At 47.6% G+C, this 19,603-nt stretch overlaps 1 protein-coding gene across 7 annotated transcripts in view; it reads right to left on the bottom strand.

The window, feature by feature from the left end:
• Window positions 1-19,603, bottom strand: part of LOC140399277 (G-protein-signaling modulator 1-like) — a 386,887-nt gene that overhangs the window by 111,729 nt on the left and 255,555 nt on the right. For all 7 annotated transcript variants that reach the window (XM_072488747.1, XM_072488745.1, XM_072488750.1 and 4 more), the window contains one exon: window positions 17,008-17,116. In XM_072488747.1, the coding sequence (XP_072344848.1) occupies window positions 17,008-17,116 (109 nt within the window). The remainder of the gene's footprint in view (window positions 1-17,007; window positions 17,117-19,603) is intronic.

Raw genomic sequence — 19,603 nt, 5'->3', positions numbered from 1 at the left:
TTACTCATTATTATTCTCCCCTCTCTTCCCCCGTTGTTTGTCATGTGTGTGTGTGTGCGTATAAAAAGATATATAGAGCCAGTTACAATGGGAAATTAGATGATAGTTAACCAATTATATTTGCTGCATATTCCATTTTTGTTCCTATTGTTAATAAAAAGTAATTGTGTTTAAATTTACAAACCTGGTGACTGTAATTATTGGGCAGCCAAGGGCCAAAGACTTTGGGTATTTAAAAAAAAAAGAATTATTGGTTAATTCTCTTGTGCTACGACTCTGGGTCAAGTGGGGCTGGAATTGACTGCGCACACTAGCCCAGGGTGTCGTAACAACATCAAATGTGCTTCTTTTGCAAATCATCTTTAATCTGTGCCCTCGTGTTCTTGATTCTTTTACGGGCAGGAACAGTTTCTCGCCATCTTCTCTGTCCATTCCTCTCATAATTATCAAATCTCCCCTCAGTCTTCTTCTCTTCAAGGAGAACAGTCCCAACCTCTCCAATCCATCCTCATAACTGAAGTTTCTTATCCCTGCAACCATTCTTGTAAACCTCTTCTGCACCCTCTCCAATCTGTTCTCATCCTTTCTACACAATATTCCAGCTGTGGTTTGACTCATGTCTTGTACAAGTCAGCAAAGTCTCCTTGCTCTTGTACCCTGTGCCTCATAAATAAAGCCCAGAATACTAGGTTCTTTATTAACTGCTCTCGCCACCTAATCCTGTCTCCACTGATCTACACACATACAAACCAAGGTCCCTCTGCTCCTGGACACCTTTTAGAATTTTAAGGAAAGACTTGGATTTGTAGAGTAGCTTACCATATTTCTCATATTTCCCAAATAATTTTGCATGGAAATAACTTGCATTTAGTTTATGTGGCATTTTTAACAAACTGGGATATGCTGAAGTACTTCACAGACAATGAGGTTGTTGGAAAATGCGGCAGCCAATTTGCACACGGCAATCTCCCAGAAACAATAATGAGATAGTGACCAGATGGTGTTGGTCAAGTGATAAGTACTGGTCGGGATACAGGCACGCTCTTAAAACAGTGACACAGGATTTTCGACATAAGTGGGTCAGCAGCGCCCTGGCAATATGTTTGATATAAAAGATAGCACACCTCAATAGTGTAGCACTCCCTCAGTACTGCAGTGGAGTATCAGCCCAGATTGCATACTCCAGTACCTGACTTGTGAGGCTTGAACCTGTGAGAATGTCATCACTTATTCGTTTTTGTAATGTTTCCATGCTGATTTGCCTCAATATAGGATGCGGGTGTGCAAGGTAGTTTCTACTCCCAGACTCCCATTTTTTTTATTCGTTCTTGGGATGTGGGCGTCACTGGGCTGGGCCAGCATTTGTTGCTCTTCCCTAATTGCCCTTGAACTGAGCGGTTTGCATGGCCATGTCACAGGGCATTTAAGAGTCAACCGCACTGCTGTGGATCTGGAGTCAGTTGTAGGCCAGGCCGGGTGAGGATGACAGATTTCCTTCCCTGACGGACATTAGCAAGCCAGATGGGTTTTAACGACAATCGGCAATGATTTCTTGGTCATCATTGCACATTTAATTCCAGATTTTTTTTATTGAATTCAAATTCCACCATCTGCCGTGGTGGGATTCAAACCCAGTTCCCCAGAGAATTACCCTGGGGCCTCTGGATCACTCGTCCAGTGACAGTACCACTACGCTGCCACCTCCCCTCATGACCTCCTCTAGTTTACAAGTTTTTTGGGGGGGCACCTTCAATTCCTTATTTAGCCAAAACACGGCCACCAATCTTAACTACCACTCAGCTACCAGCACCGTCTAAATGAAACTCCCATGTACCACAGCCATGCACATCCTGTGCCACGGGTTTCAACATCCACCATTGTCCGCTGATCTTCCCGTGACCTTGCCTAAGCCTACCTTTTGCAACTCCCTTCATCCTATGAACCAGCATCTAACCTCCGTTGTTCCTACTCCTTGTCCCCACCCTGGAATTTCTCCCCCACCGCCCCCAGCTTACCAAATCTGTTCCCACCTTAAATAGCCTGCTCAAAACTTACCTCCACCACTGGACAGGAACTGTCCACCACCACTCCTGCTTGCCGTCAATTCTACTCTCTGACTCTGACGTCCTTGGAGATACTTCATTGGCTTAAAGATGCTACTTAACTGCAAGTTGTTACTGTTGATTCTCTTGTGTATGATTAACGGTAGTAACGGAGTTGAACACTTAACTCAAATGCAGCGTAAATTAACTGACAAGTTGGACGTTTATTTTGATGCTACAGATGCGACCATAATCCTCCAAGGATTCAGGATTTGTCCTGATATCAGCCCTGCCATAATCCTAAAACCAGCCAACACATCATTCACAAAATCTTTTTTTTTTTTTATAAAGGATTTCAGTTTTGAACATCTGCACACTTGGGAAGATTTTATCTAACATAATTGAAAAACCCTTGTGAAAAATGACAAAGCAGCGTTAATTTGACTGAAAATTAAGACCACAAATGAACCAGATTTCCTCTCGTGAGAGGAAGGTATGGGCAATTAAGGATGTAATGAGGCTCCTGTGAAAGCCTCAGCAGTGACAAATTGATTCCTGAGTAGCCTGCCACTGTCCCATCCTTCATTTTAAAAAAAAAAACAAAGTGCAGCTCTTCCCAGTTGCACCAGACGCTGTCCCAAAGATATTGGCTTCAAACAACCATTTTTTAAGGCAAGCCATTTTTCTCACCAGGCCAGGGATCCTTGATCAGCCAGGCATGCACGGTCTTGGTATGTCGCTCCTGAGCAGGCTCTTAGCAAGTAAGGGGGGGCAGCCAAAGAGGGGTACAGCACTGGGAAGGTATAGAGAAACAATGTCGCTCATTGGCATTGCGCACCCTGCAGAGCTGCATTTGGGCATCATGGAGAGTTGCGGATTAATCATCAAACATCCTTGCAAAGAGAAATGCTTCTGCAAGGGAACAGTGACTGGGCAAACAATCGACCATGGATGATTAAAAATATCTTCTGTGGCTAGTGTACAAAACATAGTAAATTCTCTATTGTACAGAAAAATAACAGTTAATAGAACTAGTCTGCAGAGTATTCAAGAATAGTTAAGTCACAAGGGCTTGAGAAAAGTATAAATGAAGTAAACCATTACGACTCCATAACGTGATTAGGCCATGCTCAAAAGACTCAGGAACTGCTTCTAGAATCATAGAATCTCTACAGCACAGGAGGAGCCCGTTCGGCCCATCGATTCTGCACCTCAGAAAGTGCACCCTACCTATGCCCTGTCCCCCCACAGTATATCTGTAACCTCACCTAACCTGCATAACCCTGGACATTATGGGGCAGTTTTATCGTGGCCAAGTGACACCCACATCTCATGGAAAAATGATAATAAAAAGATTATTTCTCAATTAAGATCACAAATAAATCCATTCACTATTATACTGTTTGTGGGACCTTCCTGTGCACAGATTGGCTGCAATGTTTTTGATTATACATTACATACAACAGTGATAGCAGTTCAAAACCAGAAACATTTTATTGGCTAGGGAGCATTACGGACGCCCTGAGCTCGCAAAAAGCGCGACCTATCAGTGGTTAATTTGTGTGATTGATTTCCTGCGCACATGGCGAGATTATATTCCTGTCTTCCTATCAGGGCCGGCACTGTCGGACCTCAATCTGAGTCAGCATCTTGTGGAGGGAACAAATTAAGCAGCCGAAATGAACACGCCATGGCTGCCAGCATGGACACCAACACAATCCTGCTTCATTCACTGATGGTTATTTCAGACCATAAGACATAGGAGCTGCGGTAGGCCACTGCGCCCATCGAGTCTGCTCCGACATTCAATGAGACCATCGCTGCTCTGACTTAATTCTCAACGCTACTTTCCTACCTTATCTTGATAACCTTCCATTCCCTTACTTTTTAAAAATGTTTTTGTTTAATACATTTAGAGAACCCAATTCATTTTTTCCGATTAAGGGGCAATTTAGCGCGGCCAATCCACCTACCCTGCACATCTTTGGGTTGTGTGGGTGAGACCCACGCACACACAGGGAGAATGTGCAAACTCCCACATGGACAGTGACCCAGAGCCGGGATCGAACCAAGGACCTCGGCGCCGCGAGGCAGCAGTGCTAACCACTGCGCCACCGCACTGCCCTTGCCGTGAACATACTTAACGATCCAGCCTCCACAGCCCTCTGCGGTAAGAATTCCACAGATTCGCCACCAACAAAAAATTCCTCCTCATCCCGGTCTTAAATGGACGACCCTATTTTCAGAGATTGTGCCCTCTGGTCCTAATCTCTACCACAAGAGGAAACAATCTCGCTGCATCTATCCTGCCCAGCCCATTGAGAATCTTCTGTGTCTGAATACGGTCACCTCTCATTCTTCTAAACTCCACTGAATACAGGCCCAATCTACTCAACCTCTCTTCATCGGAAAATCCCTCCATACCTGGCCCGGGATTTGCAGCGTATGACAATGTGGATATGATTTGTTTACATTCTTATGTTCAAGAGTGCCAAAACGTTGAAGGACGTAGGGGCAGCACGGCGGCACAGTGGTTAGCACTGCTGCCTAAGGCACTGAGGACCCGGGTTCGAACCCTGGCCCTGGTCACTGTCTGTGTGGAGTCTGCACATTCTCCCCATGTCTGCGTTGGTTTCACCCCCACAGCCCAAAAGATGTGCAGGTTAGGTGGATTGGCCACGCTAAATTGCCCCTTAGTTGGAAAAAATAATTGGCTGCTCTAAATTTTTTTTTTTAAAGTTGAAGGACTTGGGAGTTTAAATCATCGCCAAGAAAGTTAGAAAGGTCCAACTACCGTTCGCAATTTTAACTTTGAATCTTGCCAGTGGGATTCTTTTTGATTGGGAGCAAATCAGATCTTCTGATCTGCATAACAGCAGGGGGACTCTCTTTCTCTCTAACTACTAAACAAAATGAAAATATTTATCACAAGTTACGGCAGTTTTAAAAATTACTTTCATCACTTGGCTGACTTGCAACGATTCCCGTTCCAGCAATGTCGAGATTTTCAAATTTTCATCCTATCCAAATTGCTCCACAGCCGAGCCCCTCCCTCTTTCTGTAACTTCATCCAGCACGGAAACCCTCTCGGGATCTGGGTGCTCCTCCAATTCTGGCCTTGTGCACTTCCCGGATTCTCGTCACTTCACCACCGCCACGCCAGCCTTCAACCGACTGGTTTCTGAGCTCTGAGATTCCCACCCTGAACCTTGCCGTCTCTTTCTCTCTCTTTCCTTTCCTCCTTAAAACCTACCTCTTTAACCAAGCATTTTATCCCCCTGGCCTAATAGCTCCTTACGTGTCTCTGTGTCACATTTTGTTTGGTACCACTCCTGCGAAGCACCATGGAAATGTTTTGTTACATCCAAGACGCTCCAAAAATTCAGGTTGTTGTTGCCGATGAGTCAATCACAACAATGGTGGAGTCAGAACAAGTGAGGGGGTGAAGAATTTACACGGGAGCAAAATGTCCGTGAAGAGGGGGGGTTCAGCGATGATACCTCTTAAAACTGAATCGTTAGCATGCCACTAGAGTAGTTTTACGTAAGTTATTTTATTAAGGATTGAGATGAATTATAGGACTGAGTAATCATTATTAACCATTAAACATATATTTTTAGGACATAGCAGTAATAAGTAATCAAATGGGATTTAGGATAGCTCACTTGACCAAAAGGACATTACTTCTGATATTTTGTCTTTGTGAAACAATCCATGGTGCTGGTTCTGTTGTTCTGCTTCTCACAAACAGTCAGCACAGGCTGCTGGGATTGTACACAGCTGTCAGGATGAGGATCAATCATGCGCTGCTTGCAATTCTATTGGGTGAAGATTAAACACTGCTTGCGATTTTATTGGATAAGTTTAAAAGTAGCAGCTTCAGGGACTGGATCGCGACCAACTGGGGTGGCCTATTGATTTTTGAACGTTGTATAAGTACTGTGTTCGGGTCTTTGTTCGGCAGAACAGGTCTTGGCCGATACCTAGTCTGTTCTCCATATACACGTAACAAGCTTGATTAAATAAGCCATCTTTATCCAGGTTGTTGTGTTTGCTCCTCTCTGTACTGAGCTGAGCCACAGGGAATAACCCCACATGGAAGCTGACTCAATACACAGGTCTTGAAACCACTCCTACGTCAGTCCGTTGCTCACCAGCTGTTTGTTGTGCTGTTCTGCGACTTGGCTCTCTCGTGGCAGAATGTGTGTTGTTTGCCACCTGCGATTGTGGCCCCTGTACCCCTCGACCTTCTGCTTGACGGGCAAAATTTCACCAGCGCAGTCGACCTGCAGCGCACCAGCTAAAAGGAGTTCCAATTATAGAGACCAAGTTCTTCCTTATAACCAATACATGCTCAACATTACAGCGAGTGGCTTGGTTCGGTTCGTCACCAACTGAATCAGTTCCTAATTAACCCAATTCTGCACATGTAATTTAGCTGTAATTACCGTGATTAATTAATGTGTTACCACAAATAGCAGAACAATTATGCGTCCAAAAGTTCATAGCCACGGGATTGGAGTTACTAATTTAAACATGTGAAAAGTTGACTGCGTTGAGGACACGTGCTGCTTCATTCTTCCCCTGCACTTTCCAGCGTCACCCAGGAAAGGTGCAGAAGAGCAGAAGGCCAGAATCTGTTCGCAGGTGCAGTCAAGTCAATGGTACAAAACCATGGCTGCGGTGGAAGTAAATTTACAAAGCAGTTGCTGGCACAAGAAACCCCTTTCAGCAAGCGTCTTTCATTTATCATCAACCAGGTTGGATCTTCATCATGTGGAGGGTGATGAATTCAAAACAGCTGGACATCAAGGACCTGAATTTTACCAGCTCCGGGAAGAGGAGAGCTGGAAGACGGGGGGATGCTAAAATTCCTGGGGTCTGCATTGGATTGGCTCCCTGATGCGTCCATAGCTTGAAGCATTTTACCGAGAGCGTGACCAGACGTTGTGATGAATGTACGAATTTCAGATATGTTGTATTAGATGTATTTGGTGAAGTTAAGGTTAAAAGTTTGGGTTAGAGTGTGGCTGACTGCTGCAGTCATGTTCTGAAAGAATACCTACTTTGATAGGCAAGTATATTTTAGGAGCTGGGTTGCAATTAGCCGTTGTAAAAAATCTTGGGCTAATGCAGTTGTGTTTTGTTTAAGGGAGTCAGTTTTCAGCTTGGTGAGATAACGTTATTGCTGCATGGACATAAGGCAGCAGTCTGTTTGAGAAAGCATTTTCAGTTCAGTTCTGATCTGGCTGAAGCTGTGTGCACAGTGAAACAGTTCTGCTCGCACTGTAAATTAGTAAAATAGATTAACGGTATTTAAAACAGTGCAGGCTTGTCTGAGGACAAGGGGGATCTGAAACAAGCCAGTTGAAACAGCTTTGAAGTCATACAGCCAGAGTTCCTGGATGAGTCTGACTGGGTTCAGATCTGTTCTATAAAGCAGTGTTAAGAGATCTCGTTCTCAAAGAATAACTCTGTCAAGCAAGTATTTCTCTGTGACATTGGTATTTGAGATGTATTGAGGAGTACTGTTTAAGGGGTAATTGCAAGCTATTTTTGGGTGTGATGTTAAAAAGGTACCATTACATTATAGCATAGTAAGAAGTCTTACAACAGTCCAACAGGTTTATTTGGAATCACTAGCTTTCGAAGCGTACCTCCTTCGTCAGGTGCGTAGACTCACTTGATGAAGTAGCTACACCCCGAAAGCTAGTGATTCCAAATAAACCTGTTGGGCTATAACCTGGTGTTGTAAGACTTCTCACTGTGACATCCCCACACCAGCAACTCCACGTCATTACTAGCAGAGAATGAAATATATTAAAAACATTTTTTAACATCCTGCAGACTTATGGTCTTATTACCAGCATAGAATGAAATATTTTTTAACATCCTGCAGAATGTCTTTTCATTTGAGTTTAGTGGCGACCAACAAAAGCAGGAGTGATGTTTTAGCACTGCTTGTTACCTTCTACATGGCTTCTTTCTCCATCAATTTGCTGCCAAATGAGGAGTGAAGTTGAAAATTTGGGCATCACGGTAGCATAGTGGTTAGCACAATTGCTTCACAGCGCCAGGGTCCCAGGTTCGATTCCCGGCTTGGGTCACTGACTGTGCGGAGTCTGCACATTCTCCGGGTGCTCTGGTTTCCTCCCACAGTCCAAAGATGTGCAGGTTAGGTGGGTTGGCCATGATAAATTGCCCTTAGTGTCCAAAATTGCCCTTAGTGTTGGGTGGGGTTGCTGGGTTACAGGGATAGGGTGGAGGTGTTGGTTTGGATAGGGTGCTCTTTCCAAGAGCCGGTGCAGACTCGATGGGCCGAATGGCCTCCTTCTGAACTGTAAATTCTATGATTCTAACAAACAATATGCAACATTCCTGCAACTGTGCTTAAGTGTTATCTGGGCAGTTTAAAGGTCTTGCTCAATGACACTTTACAGCTACTGCTCAGACAGAAATATGTGTTCTTGGCTTCAGTTCTGTAACCCTTCACTAGACAGAGGAATTTAGATGCCAACAAGGGGAATAGCAAGTTGAGGCCAGAAAGCCAATTTTCATTTATTTATCATGATCTACAAGGCACAAGTCAGGGGTGCGAAGGGGTAATCTGCAAATGTCTGGTTGAGTCCAGCTTCCGACAACAAATCAAGAAGCTCGACGCCATCCAGGACAAAGCAGTCCCCTTTTGATCAGCACCCAATCATCAAGTTATACAGAGACTCCCTCCGCCACTGGCGCACAGTGGCACCAAGCTACAAGATGCATTGCAGCAACTTGCAAAGCCTTCTTCGAAAGCACCTTCCACATCTACCACCTGGCAGGACAAGGGCAGCAAACGCATAGGAACACCACCACCTGCAAATTGCCCTGGAAACATGACTTGGAATACTTGCATCACCATATCTTCGGAACCACTGGGCAACAGTTCAAAAAGAGCAACAGTTCAAGAAGACAGCTCCCTAACCCCGTCTAAGGGCAATTAGAGGTGGGCAGCAAACGCTGGCCTTGCTGGCCTCACTTTCCATGAACAAATTTTTTAAAAAATGATTTGTGCAACCGGCTCTGGAACGAATTCAGACGTATTGTTTTTTTTTTTCGTTTTTGGAGTGTTATTGTGGTGAGTTCTGGATTGAGGAACTAGAAGCCTTAGTCCTGAATAAATCATGTGGTGTGGAAGAAATACGAGAGTCAGCTTGCCATTTTATACAAGCATCAAACTATATCAATGACATTATTTGATGTTGCCACAGATTTTGTATTTTCGTGCCAAGTCAGAGCTAAGCTCAACGTGTCAAGTTTAGTACACGGCTACATTCAATAAAACAATCTCCAGACGGACTGTTCTTCGCAAATTCCCACACCTCCACCACCAAAGCAAATGACCAATGTTGTTTGGGGAGAAACTTGCTGTGTGGAGATGGGCAGCCATGTTGCCCAGGAGCAACAGCGGCTACACTTCAAAGAAGTAATTCATTGGCTGTGAAGTGCCATGGGACGTCCCAAGGTCATCAAAAGGCCAAGTGTTTTGAGGAATGAAACGGGTCCTCAAACCCTGCAAGGGCTTGTGCGATAGCGACTTCCCACTTTGGGCAGAGCAGGCAGATGGCACCGTCCTTTTTTTGGTCCGGACCATTGAAGCTCATTTACATCAAACACTTCAGCACAGGTGAATACCCATCTGCTGCCCAATTTGCTCATCACTAATGATTGCGCTGAGTTGGTGTCTATCGAACTTGTTTATCTTGGCAGCTGTGAGCCAACCAAGTGGTGCGAATGTAATCAGTTTCTCCACATGACTGATCACAGCTCTTTAACTACGAAACGGTAGTTATGCAGCCTAAAGGGATTGGAAATGGGTTTTGCCCCAATTAAGGTTACTGCGGATCGTGCAGTCTTAATTGATATTAAGGTTGTCCCACTGGAGTCGGGCTAAAATGTTGTTTTCCAGCACGGAATTTCCAACATTTTTCTTGCCAAGCGAAGCTCGGAGCAAGGTTATTTCAGGGCACTCTGGGTTCAGCTCCAACAATCTGCTCACAAGCTGGACAAGGGCTTTTTTCATTCACCCAGTTTCCATTTCTCCTGCACAATATTGAGAATTCTAAATCTACCTTTCGCTTTACACGGAGAATTGCTAATCCTCCCCTTAGTCATGAGTTGTCCTTTGTCTGAAACCACTGATCTTGTCCAAATTATTCAGGACATGATTTTGAATTGGCACATTGTATAATAATTGCGCACAGTGTGCCAATTTAAGCACATTGGAAAGAACCAAACGCTTGGTGTTAATACATTCAAAAGCCTTTTCAATACAGTGGGAAAGAAAGCTTTGGCTTCATCTCAGCTCAGTTGGCAGTATTTCCACCTCTGACCCTCTGGGTTTAAGATCCATTTGAGGAACTGAGGACGGAATTTCATTTAACGCCTCAGCGCTGGACTGAGCGAGTGCTGCATTGTCAGAGGTGTCGTCTTTTGGGAAAGACATTAAAAACCAAGGCACGGTGGCGCAGTGTGTTAGACCTGCTGCCTCACGCCGCCGAGGTCCCAGGTTCGATCCCGGCTCTGGGTCACTGTGTGGAGTTTGCACATTCTCCCCGCGTTTGCGTGGGTTTCGCCCCCACAACCCAAAGATGTGCAAGGTAGGTGGATTGAACACGCTAAATTGCCCTTAATTGGAAAAAAATGAATTGGGTACTCTAAACGTACTCTAACATTAAAAGATTGCACGGTATGCAAGTAGTCCTGTGTTGCAGATGGCACCTCATTTTCTGGTATGCGCCTGCCGCTGCTCCAGGCATGCTCTCCTGCACTCTTCATTGATCCAAAGCTGATCCCCTGGCTTGGTGGGAGATATGCTGAGTCACGAGGTTACAGATTGTGGTTATGTACGATTCTGCTGCTGCTGATGGCCGACAGCATCTCATGAATGCCCAGTTTTGCTCGATCAATTCAAAATCTATCCCATCGAGCGTGGCAGTAGTGTCTCCTAACATCGTGGAGCGTAGCCTCAATGTGAAGATGATTTCATCTCTACAAGCACTGTGCAGTGGTCACTCTAAAAATACAGTCAAGGGCAGATGCATCTGTAACGGGTAGATTGGTATGGATGAGTTCCATTGGTATGAAGAGGCTTCTTCCTCCTGTTGGCTCCCTCCCCACCTACCGCAGATTCAGTCTCGCTGCTTTATCCTTTACGACTCATCCAGTTCCAATCATTAGTGGTGCTACCAAACCACTCTTGGTGCCGAGAGTACATTCTGTGCCCTTGCCACCCGACATGAAAGAATACTGATTCATCAGCTGAGGTATTGTGGGAAGAAGGGAGGGGGAGCATGTGGTAAGTAGCAGGAGGTTTCTTTGCCCAAGTTTGACCAGACGCCATGAGACCTCATTGGGACCAGAGGCAATGTTTTTTTAAAAATATATTTATTAAAGTTTTTACCAACACAATTTTTTCCCCTTACAAACAATAACCACCCCCCCCCCCCCCCCGTAACAAAATAACACGAAATCGCACTGAGCAAGATTATACATGGCAAAATGGCATATTTACATAGCTTTATACACTGGCTCTCTCCCGCACGTGCCAGTTTCCCCCACCCTTCATGTTATCTCCTGCTCCTCCATCCCCTCAGGCAATACCCCATTCCACCCCCCCCCCCCCAGGGTTGCTGCTGCTGCTGACCGACCTTCCTCTAACACTCCGCGAGATAGTCTAGGAACGGTTGCCACTGCCTGTAGAACCCCTGCGCAGACCCTCTCAAGGCAAACTTAATCCTCTCCAGCTTTATGAACCCAGCCACGTCGTTTATCCAGGCCTCCACGCTGGTGGGCGTCGCCTCCTTCCACATTAGCAAGATCCTTCGCCGGGCTACTAGGGACACAAAGGCCAGAATTCCGGCCTCTTTCGCCTCCTGCACTCCCGGCTCGTCCACTACTCCAAATATTGCCAGCCCCCAGCTTGGCTTGACCCGGACTTTCACCACCTGAGATATTGCTCCCGCCACTCCTCTCCAGAAGCCCTCCAGTGCCGGGCATGACCAAAACATATGGACATGGTTCGCAGGGCTCCCTGAGCATCTTCCACGTCTGTCCTCTACCCCAAAGAACCTACTCAACCTCCCCCCCTCTCAAGTGCGCTCTGTGAACCACCTTAAATTGTATCAGGCTGAGCCTGGCACATGAGGAGGAGGAATTAACCCTATCTAGGGCATCCGCCCACAGACCTTCCTCGATCTCCTCCCCCAGCTCCTCCTCCCATTTACCCTTCAACTCTTCTGCTAGCGCTTCCCCCTCTTCTTTCATCTCTTGGTGTATTGCCGAAACCTTGCCCTCCCCGACCCATACACCCGAGATCACCCTGTCTTGAACTTCTTGTGCCGGGAGCAACGGGAATTCCCTGACCTGTCGCCTCACAAAAGCCCTCACCTACATATATCTAAATGCATTTCCCGGGGGTAACTCAAACTTCTCCTCCAGTGCCCCTAGGCTCACAAAAGTCCCTTCTAATCCCCGCCCGATGCCAGCCCTGGAACCCCCCGTCCATCTTCCTCGTGACAAACTGGTGTTTACCCCTGATCGGGGACCACACCGAGGCTCCCACTGCACCCCTGTGCCGTCTCCACTGGCCCCAGATCCTTAACGTTGCCGCCACCACCGGGCTCCTGGTATACTTTGATGGCGAGAACGGCAGCGGTGCCGTCACCAACGCCCCCAAGCTCGTTCCTTTACAGGACGCCATCTCCATCCTCTTCCATGCCGCCCCCTCTCACTCCATAACCCACTTGCGGATCATCGCCACATTTGCTGCCCAGTAGTAGCTCCCTAGCTTTGGCAGCGCCAACCCTCCTCGGTCCCTACTGCGTGCCAGGAACCCTCTCCTTACCCTCGAGGTCTTATTCGCCCACACAAACCCCATAATACTCCTACCTACACTCTTGAAAAAGCCCTTGGTGATCACGATGGGAAGGCACTGAAACACAAACAAAAACCTCGGAAGGACCACCACTTTTACCGACTGCACTCTACCCGCCAGCGAGAGCGGCAACACGTCCCATCTTTTGAAGTCCTCCTCCATTTGGTCCACCAACCTCGTCAGATTCAGTTTATGTAGGGCCCCCCAACTCCTGGCTATCTGGATCCAGAGATACCGAAAACTCCCCACCGCCCTCCTCAGCGGTAGGTCCCCTATCCCTCTTTCGTCACTACACTCGCCACCGGGGCTCTGTAAAGGAGCTTAACCCAGCTGATAAACCCTCCCCCGAACCCAAACCTACGCAACACCTCCCAGAGGTACTCCCACTCTACTCGGTCAAAGGCCTTTTCCGCGTCCATAGCTGCCACTATCTCCGCCTATCCCTCCTCCGATGGCATCATTATCACGTTTAAGAGCTGCCGCACATTAGCGTTTAATTGCCCGCCCTTTACGAATCCCGTCTGGTCCTCATGAATCACCCCCGGGACACAGTCCTCAATCCTCGTGGCCAGCACTTTTGCCAATAACTTAGCGTCCACATTGAGGAGCGAAATCGGCCTGTACGATCCACATTGCAGTGGGTCCTTGTCTCGCTTTAGAATCAAGGAAATTGTCGCCTCCGACATTGTCGGGGGCAGGGTCCCCTCCTCTCTTGCCTCGTTAAAAGTCTCCCAGCCCCATTTCCACCCAGTGCTGGGCGTGGTCCGAAAATGCTATGGCCGAATACACTGTCCCCTCCACCCTCGGGATGAGCGCCCTGCCCAGAACAAAGAAATCTATCCGGGAGTATGCCTTGTGCACGTGGGAGAAGAAAGAAAATTCCCTGGCCTGCGGTCTTGCAAACCTCCATGGGTCCACTCCCCCCATCTGATCCATAAACCCCCTGAGCACCTTGGCCGCCGCCGGCCTCTTTCCCGTCCTTGATCTGGAGCGGTCCAGTGCTGGGTGCAGCACTGTATTGAAGTCCCCTCCCATTATCAGGCCTCCTACCTCCAGGTCCGGAATGCGCCCCAACATGCGCTTCATGAATCCAGCATCATCCCAGTTCGGGGCGTATACATTTACCAACACCACCCACGTCCCTTGCAACCTACCACTCACCATCACATATCTCCCTCCATTATCCACTACGATAGTCTTGGCCTCAAATGACACATGCTTTCCCACCAAAATTGCCACCCCTCTATTTTTCGCGTCCAGTCCCGAGTGAAATACCTGTCCTACCCATCCCCTTCTTAACCTGACCTGGTCCGCCACCTTCAGGTGTGTCTCTTGGAGCATTGCCACGTCTGCCTTCAGTCACTTCAAGTGCACGAACACTCGAGCCCTCTTCACCGGCCCATTCAGGCCCCTCACGTTATCAGCCGGAGTGGAGGGGCTCTCACCCCCCCCCCCCCCCAATCTCCTTTTCTGGGCCAGTCCCGTGTCCGCCTCTCCCTCGCCCTCCAGTCCCCCAGCCGGGGGACCTCCGTCCCGACCACCTCTTCTGTGTCCCATTCCCTTTCGGTCAGTGCAGCAGCAACCCTTTCCCCCTGCCCTCCCCCCCCCCCCCCTTACCCCCTTCTCCCCCCCTTCCCCCCCTCTCCTTCCCACCTCCTCCCCCCCTCTCTTTCCCACCTCCCCCCCTTCCCCCCCTCTCCTTCCCACCTCCCCCCCTCCCCCCCTCTCCTTCCCACCTCCCCCCTTCCCCCCCTCTCCTCCCCCTTCCCCCCCTCTCCTCCCCCTTCCCCCCTCTCCTCCCCCTTCCCCCCCTCTCCTCCCCCCTTCCCCCCCTCTCCTCCCCCTTCCCCCCCTCTCCTCCCCCTTCCCCCCCTTCCCCCCCTCTCCTCCCCCCTTCCCCCCCTCTCCTCCCCCCTTCCCCCCCTCTCCTCCCCCTTCCCCCCCTCTCCTCCCCCCTTCCCCCCCTCTCCTCCCCCCTTCCCCCCCTCTCCTCCCCCTTCCCCCCCTCTCCTCCCCCTTCCCCCCCTCTCCTCCCCCCCGCTAGACCCGTCTAGCTGTTTGCTCCCCCCATATCACTCCCGTAAGTCAGCTGACACCTGCTGACCCCGGATTCCCCCGCCGTCCCTTTGACCCCCCGTGTGGGAGTCTCCCAATCAATATACGTTCCTTCGTTCCCCTTCCCGCCTTTCTTCCCGTGCGCGGGAAAAAAAAAACCACGCTTTCCAAAGCCTGCCCCGCTCCCTCTGGCGCAGCTCCTGTCGCGGCCTTGTCTCTCTCCCCTAGCCCATATACATTTCCTGCGCGTGGTTGACCCCCTATATACAACAACCATCATACTTCAACCCTCAAACACCCCCCATCCTCACAAACCCTCAGTTAGAGTCCAACTTTTCAGTTTGTATAAAGGTCCACGCCTCTTCAGGCGTTTCAAAGTAGTAGTGTTGGCCCTTGTATGTGACTCACAGTCGCGCTGGCTGCAGCATTCCAAATTTCACTCCTTTCCGATGCAGCACCGCTTTGGCCCGGTTGAAACCCGCTCTCCGCTTAGCAACCTCCGTGCTCCAGTCCGGGTATATTCGGATCTCTGCATTGTCCCACTTACTGCTCCGCTCCTTCTTGGCCCATTGCATCATAAGTCTTGCCTCATCGCATCATAATTGCCTTTCCCCCAGATATAACTCTTGCCCTGCGGTATATACCTAGCCCTTTCCATCACTAAAGTAAACGTAATTATAGGTTGAAGGTGAGAGGGGCAAGGTTTAGAGTAGATGTACGAGGCAAGTTTTTTACGCAGAGGGTAGTGTGTGCCTGGAACTCGCTACCGGAGGAGGTGGTGGAAGCAGGGACGATAGTGACATTTAAGGGGCATCTTGACAAATACATGAATAGGATGGGAATAGAGGGATACGGACCCAGGAAGTGTAGAAGATTGTAGTTTAGTCGGGCAGCATGGTCGGCACGGGCTTGGAAGGCCGAAGGGCCTGTTCCTGTGCTGTACATTTCTTTGTTCTTTGTTTGTTAATCGAATTGTGGTCACTATCACCAAAGTGCTCACCTACCTCCAAATCTAACACCTGTCCTGGTTCATTACCCAGTACCAAATCCAATATGGCCTCGCCTCTCGTTGGCATATCTACATACTGTGTCAGGAAACCCTCCTGCACACATTGGACAAAAACGGACCCATCTTAAGTCTTCGAACTATAGCATTTCCAGTCAATACTTGGAAAGTTAAAGTCCCCCATAACAACTACCCTGTTGCTTTCGCTCCTATCCAGAATCACCTTTGCAATCCTTTCCTCTACATCTCACATGTAGGGGCTGTTTAGCACAGGGCTAAATCGCTGGCTTTGAAAGCAGACCAAGGCAGGCCAGCAGCACGGTTCAATTCCCGTAACAGCCTCCCCGAACAGGCGCCGGAATGTGGCGACTAGGGGCTTTTCACAGTAACTTCATTTGAAGCCTACTTGTGACAGTAAGCGATTTTCATTTTTCACATTGTAAACCTTGTGTTGCCCTGTTATGTATTTTCTTTTATTCCCTTTTCTTTTCATGTACTTCCTGATCTGTTGAGCTGCTCGCATAAAAAGACTTCTCACTGTATCTCGGCACACGTGACAATAAACAAAATCCAAATCCATGATCACTATAACTGAGACTAGCTTTTAATTTCAGTTCCATTAGAATGTTCAAAATTACAAAAGTGGCTTTGACCAGGCTAAATAAGGAGGACCTATCTCCACTGGCAGAACAGCCAGTGACCAGAGGTCACAGATTTAGGTTAATTTGAAAAAAGAACCAGGGACAAGATGAAACTTGTTCCACACTGTGAGTTTAGATCTGCAAAGCACTGTCTGATAAAGCACGGGAGGCAGATTCAAAATAACTTTCAAAAGGGAATTGGATCCTATTTGAAGGAGGGAGGTTTGCACAGATGTGGGAGTATGGCGAGATGGACTGCACTGTCAAAGAGACGGCACAAGGGAAATGGGAAAATTGACCGCCTTCTGCGCTGTGTGACTCTACGAAGCAGCTCTGAAGGTTTCTTACCTCTCTGGAGATTTCCAGATGCCGTAAAGCGAAATGTAGCCCTTGCTCATGGCTTCCGAGCGACACGTACGCATTTCCCAGACTCCAACAGGCTCTCCCCTCTCCGACCCTGTCCAAACAACCAAAAATAACATCTTAGTCCCGGTTTCGTGGCAACGGACCCCATTGTGCAGTCAGAGATGAAATAAAGCGATTCTCACGTTCTCCTGTCACTGAAAACAGTTGCTATCTCGCCCTGGTTTTCTCTCACGTTGGGAAAAAAACATTCTACAGAGCTCGGTTTAAACTCGTTCATCAGTCATAACTCTCTATAACAAAGTTTTTCACCATTCGAGCTGAAACAGTACTCCTTATCTTTTGCTGCACAAAGAAAGTTATTTGTAAATTTGATCGGGTTAATTGTCTGAAAGAGAATACAGGGCTATTTCCATAACTGTGTCCAACTGTGTTTTATTGCAGAGAGGCGGTTTACAGGACAGCAGCTGAATTTCTAATTCAGAACAGGGTTGAAAGGTACAAGGATACATATGTCTGGAACCAAGTCAAATGTTATGGAACAGGTGGTGTTGGGGCCTTGGAAATGTCAACTCAAGATAGACTGCTGGTAGAAGATGTTCATGGTATGTTAATTATACTGTTAGGGTGCACAGGTGAAGGGCATTGTTTAATTAGGTACCTGGAGCATGTATAAATGGGGGGGGGCTCCCCTGGTTAATACAAAGAGTGTTATAGGGGAGCAGTCTTTCAGTAGTGCAATATTTGTCGTGTTCACCTAAAACAGGAATAGTGTGCAGTTTGAGATCGGTCAGAAATATCCTGAATAGGGTATGCGCCTGTCAATTAGTCATGGAGGTCGACAGTACAGAAACACAGAAAAGGCCCCTCGCATCTGCACCGGTCAAAAACAACCACCCAAGTCAATTTGCTTACTTTATTGGTAGTCAAAAAGCATATAAAGAGGGGATAGCTGGGACACTGGGTATGTGTGAGGAGAGCTGTAAGATTGGACAAAGTCAATAAACTATTTTTTTTTAGAGAAACGCTTAGCGTCTTGGTTTTGACGACACCAACTGTTAACAAAAGATGTTGAATGTTAGGTTAGATTATGTACCTTGCAGGTTTGCTTCATCGAAGGAGCCCAAAGCCTTTCCACCATAAGACACAAGTCAGGAAGTGTGACGGAATACTCTCCACTTGCCTGGATGAGTACACCCCAGAGGCACCCAGTGAAGCTTGACACAATGTAGAACGGCTCACTTGACTGGCACCCCATCCACTATTAAGTGCTCGCTCATTCCAACAGCGGTACACAGTGGCTGCAATACGTGCCATATTCAGGATGTACTGCAGGAACTCAGTAAAGTTACTTGGACAGCACCTTGCAAATCTGCAATACCAACAGTCCAGTAAAATCAGAGCAACAGGTGAAGGCTGTTCCTTCACTGTCGCTTAGTCAAAATCCTGGAACTCCCTCCCTAACAGCACTGTGGGTGTACCTACACCACATGGCCTGCAGCGGTTTAAGAAGGCAATTCACCACCACCTTCTCAAGGGCAATTAGGGATGGACCATAAATGCTGGCTTTGCCAGCAACACCCATGTCCCATGAATGAATTTTTAAAAACACCTCCCTTGGTATATCACAAACTACAGAACAACTGAAATCACAAAAGACACAGTTAAATGTTGATGGTAATGCGTTTTTTCAAGATAACTGGTGAAATCCTTGGTACAACGGATTGTCAGTTTGACTAATTGCGACTGTAGACGACTTTCTCTACTGCTAGTGATTGAAAATTACTAACAGGTAATTACTTATTAGTCAGCCTCATTAATCGTGCAACTTTCCTGTCAACAAGAATTTTCTTCTTTTCTATGCTTGTCACATCTTAATACATCTTTTGATGATGAGCAATTCAACATGTGTGCCATCCAATCCCACAGGATTATCCGCACTGATTCCCTTGTCCCTAAGAATCCTAGTTGGACAGGTTGAGGAATGGCAAATTTATAGATTTATAGAATCCCTACAGTGCAGAAGGAGGCCATTCGACCCATCAAGTCTGCACCGACCCTCAAAAAGAGCAGCCTACCTAGGCCCACTCCCCTGCAACCTTGTCACCCCAACTAACCATTGGTCACTTAGGGGCAATTTATCATGGTCAATCCATCTAATCTGCACATGTTTGGACTGTGAGAGTAAAGCGGAGGACCCGGAGGAAACCCACGCAGACACGGGGGGGGAGAAAGTGCAAACTCCACACAGACAGGCGCCCATGATCTGAATCGAACCCTGGTCCCTGGCGCTCTGAGGCAGCAGTGCTAAACACCATGCCACCTTGAAGGATATTAGTGAAGCAGATGGGTCTTCATGGCAATCGACAATGGTTTTATGGTCACCTCTTAGACTTTTAGTCCAGATTTTTATTGAATTCAAATTTCACCATCTGCCATGGCGGATTTGAACCCGGGTCCCCATGATTCTGGGTCTCTGGATTACTCGTCCAGCGATAATACCACTCCACCACTGTCTCCCACAAGGGAAAACTTAGCTACAGGAAGACTCACCTTCTCAACACACTCATCGACATTTGGA

Source organism: Scyliorhinus torazame, chromosome 22 (assembly GCF_047496885.1).
Source record: "Scyliorhinus torazame isolate Kashiwa2021f chromosome 22, sScyTor2.1, whole genome shotgun sequence".
In the NCBI taxonomy this organism is placed as follows: Eukaryota; Metazoa; Chordata; class Chondrichthyes; order Carcharhiniformes; family Scyliorhinidae; genus Scyliorhinus; species Scyliorhinus torazame.
The sequence above is the reverse complement of the archived record's forward strand: the minus strand, read 5'-3'. Positions and strand labels throughout refer to the sequence as shown.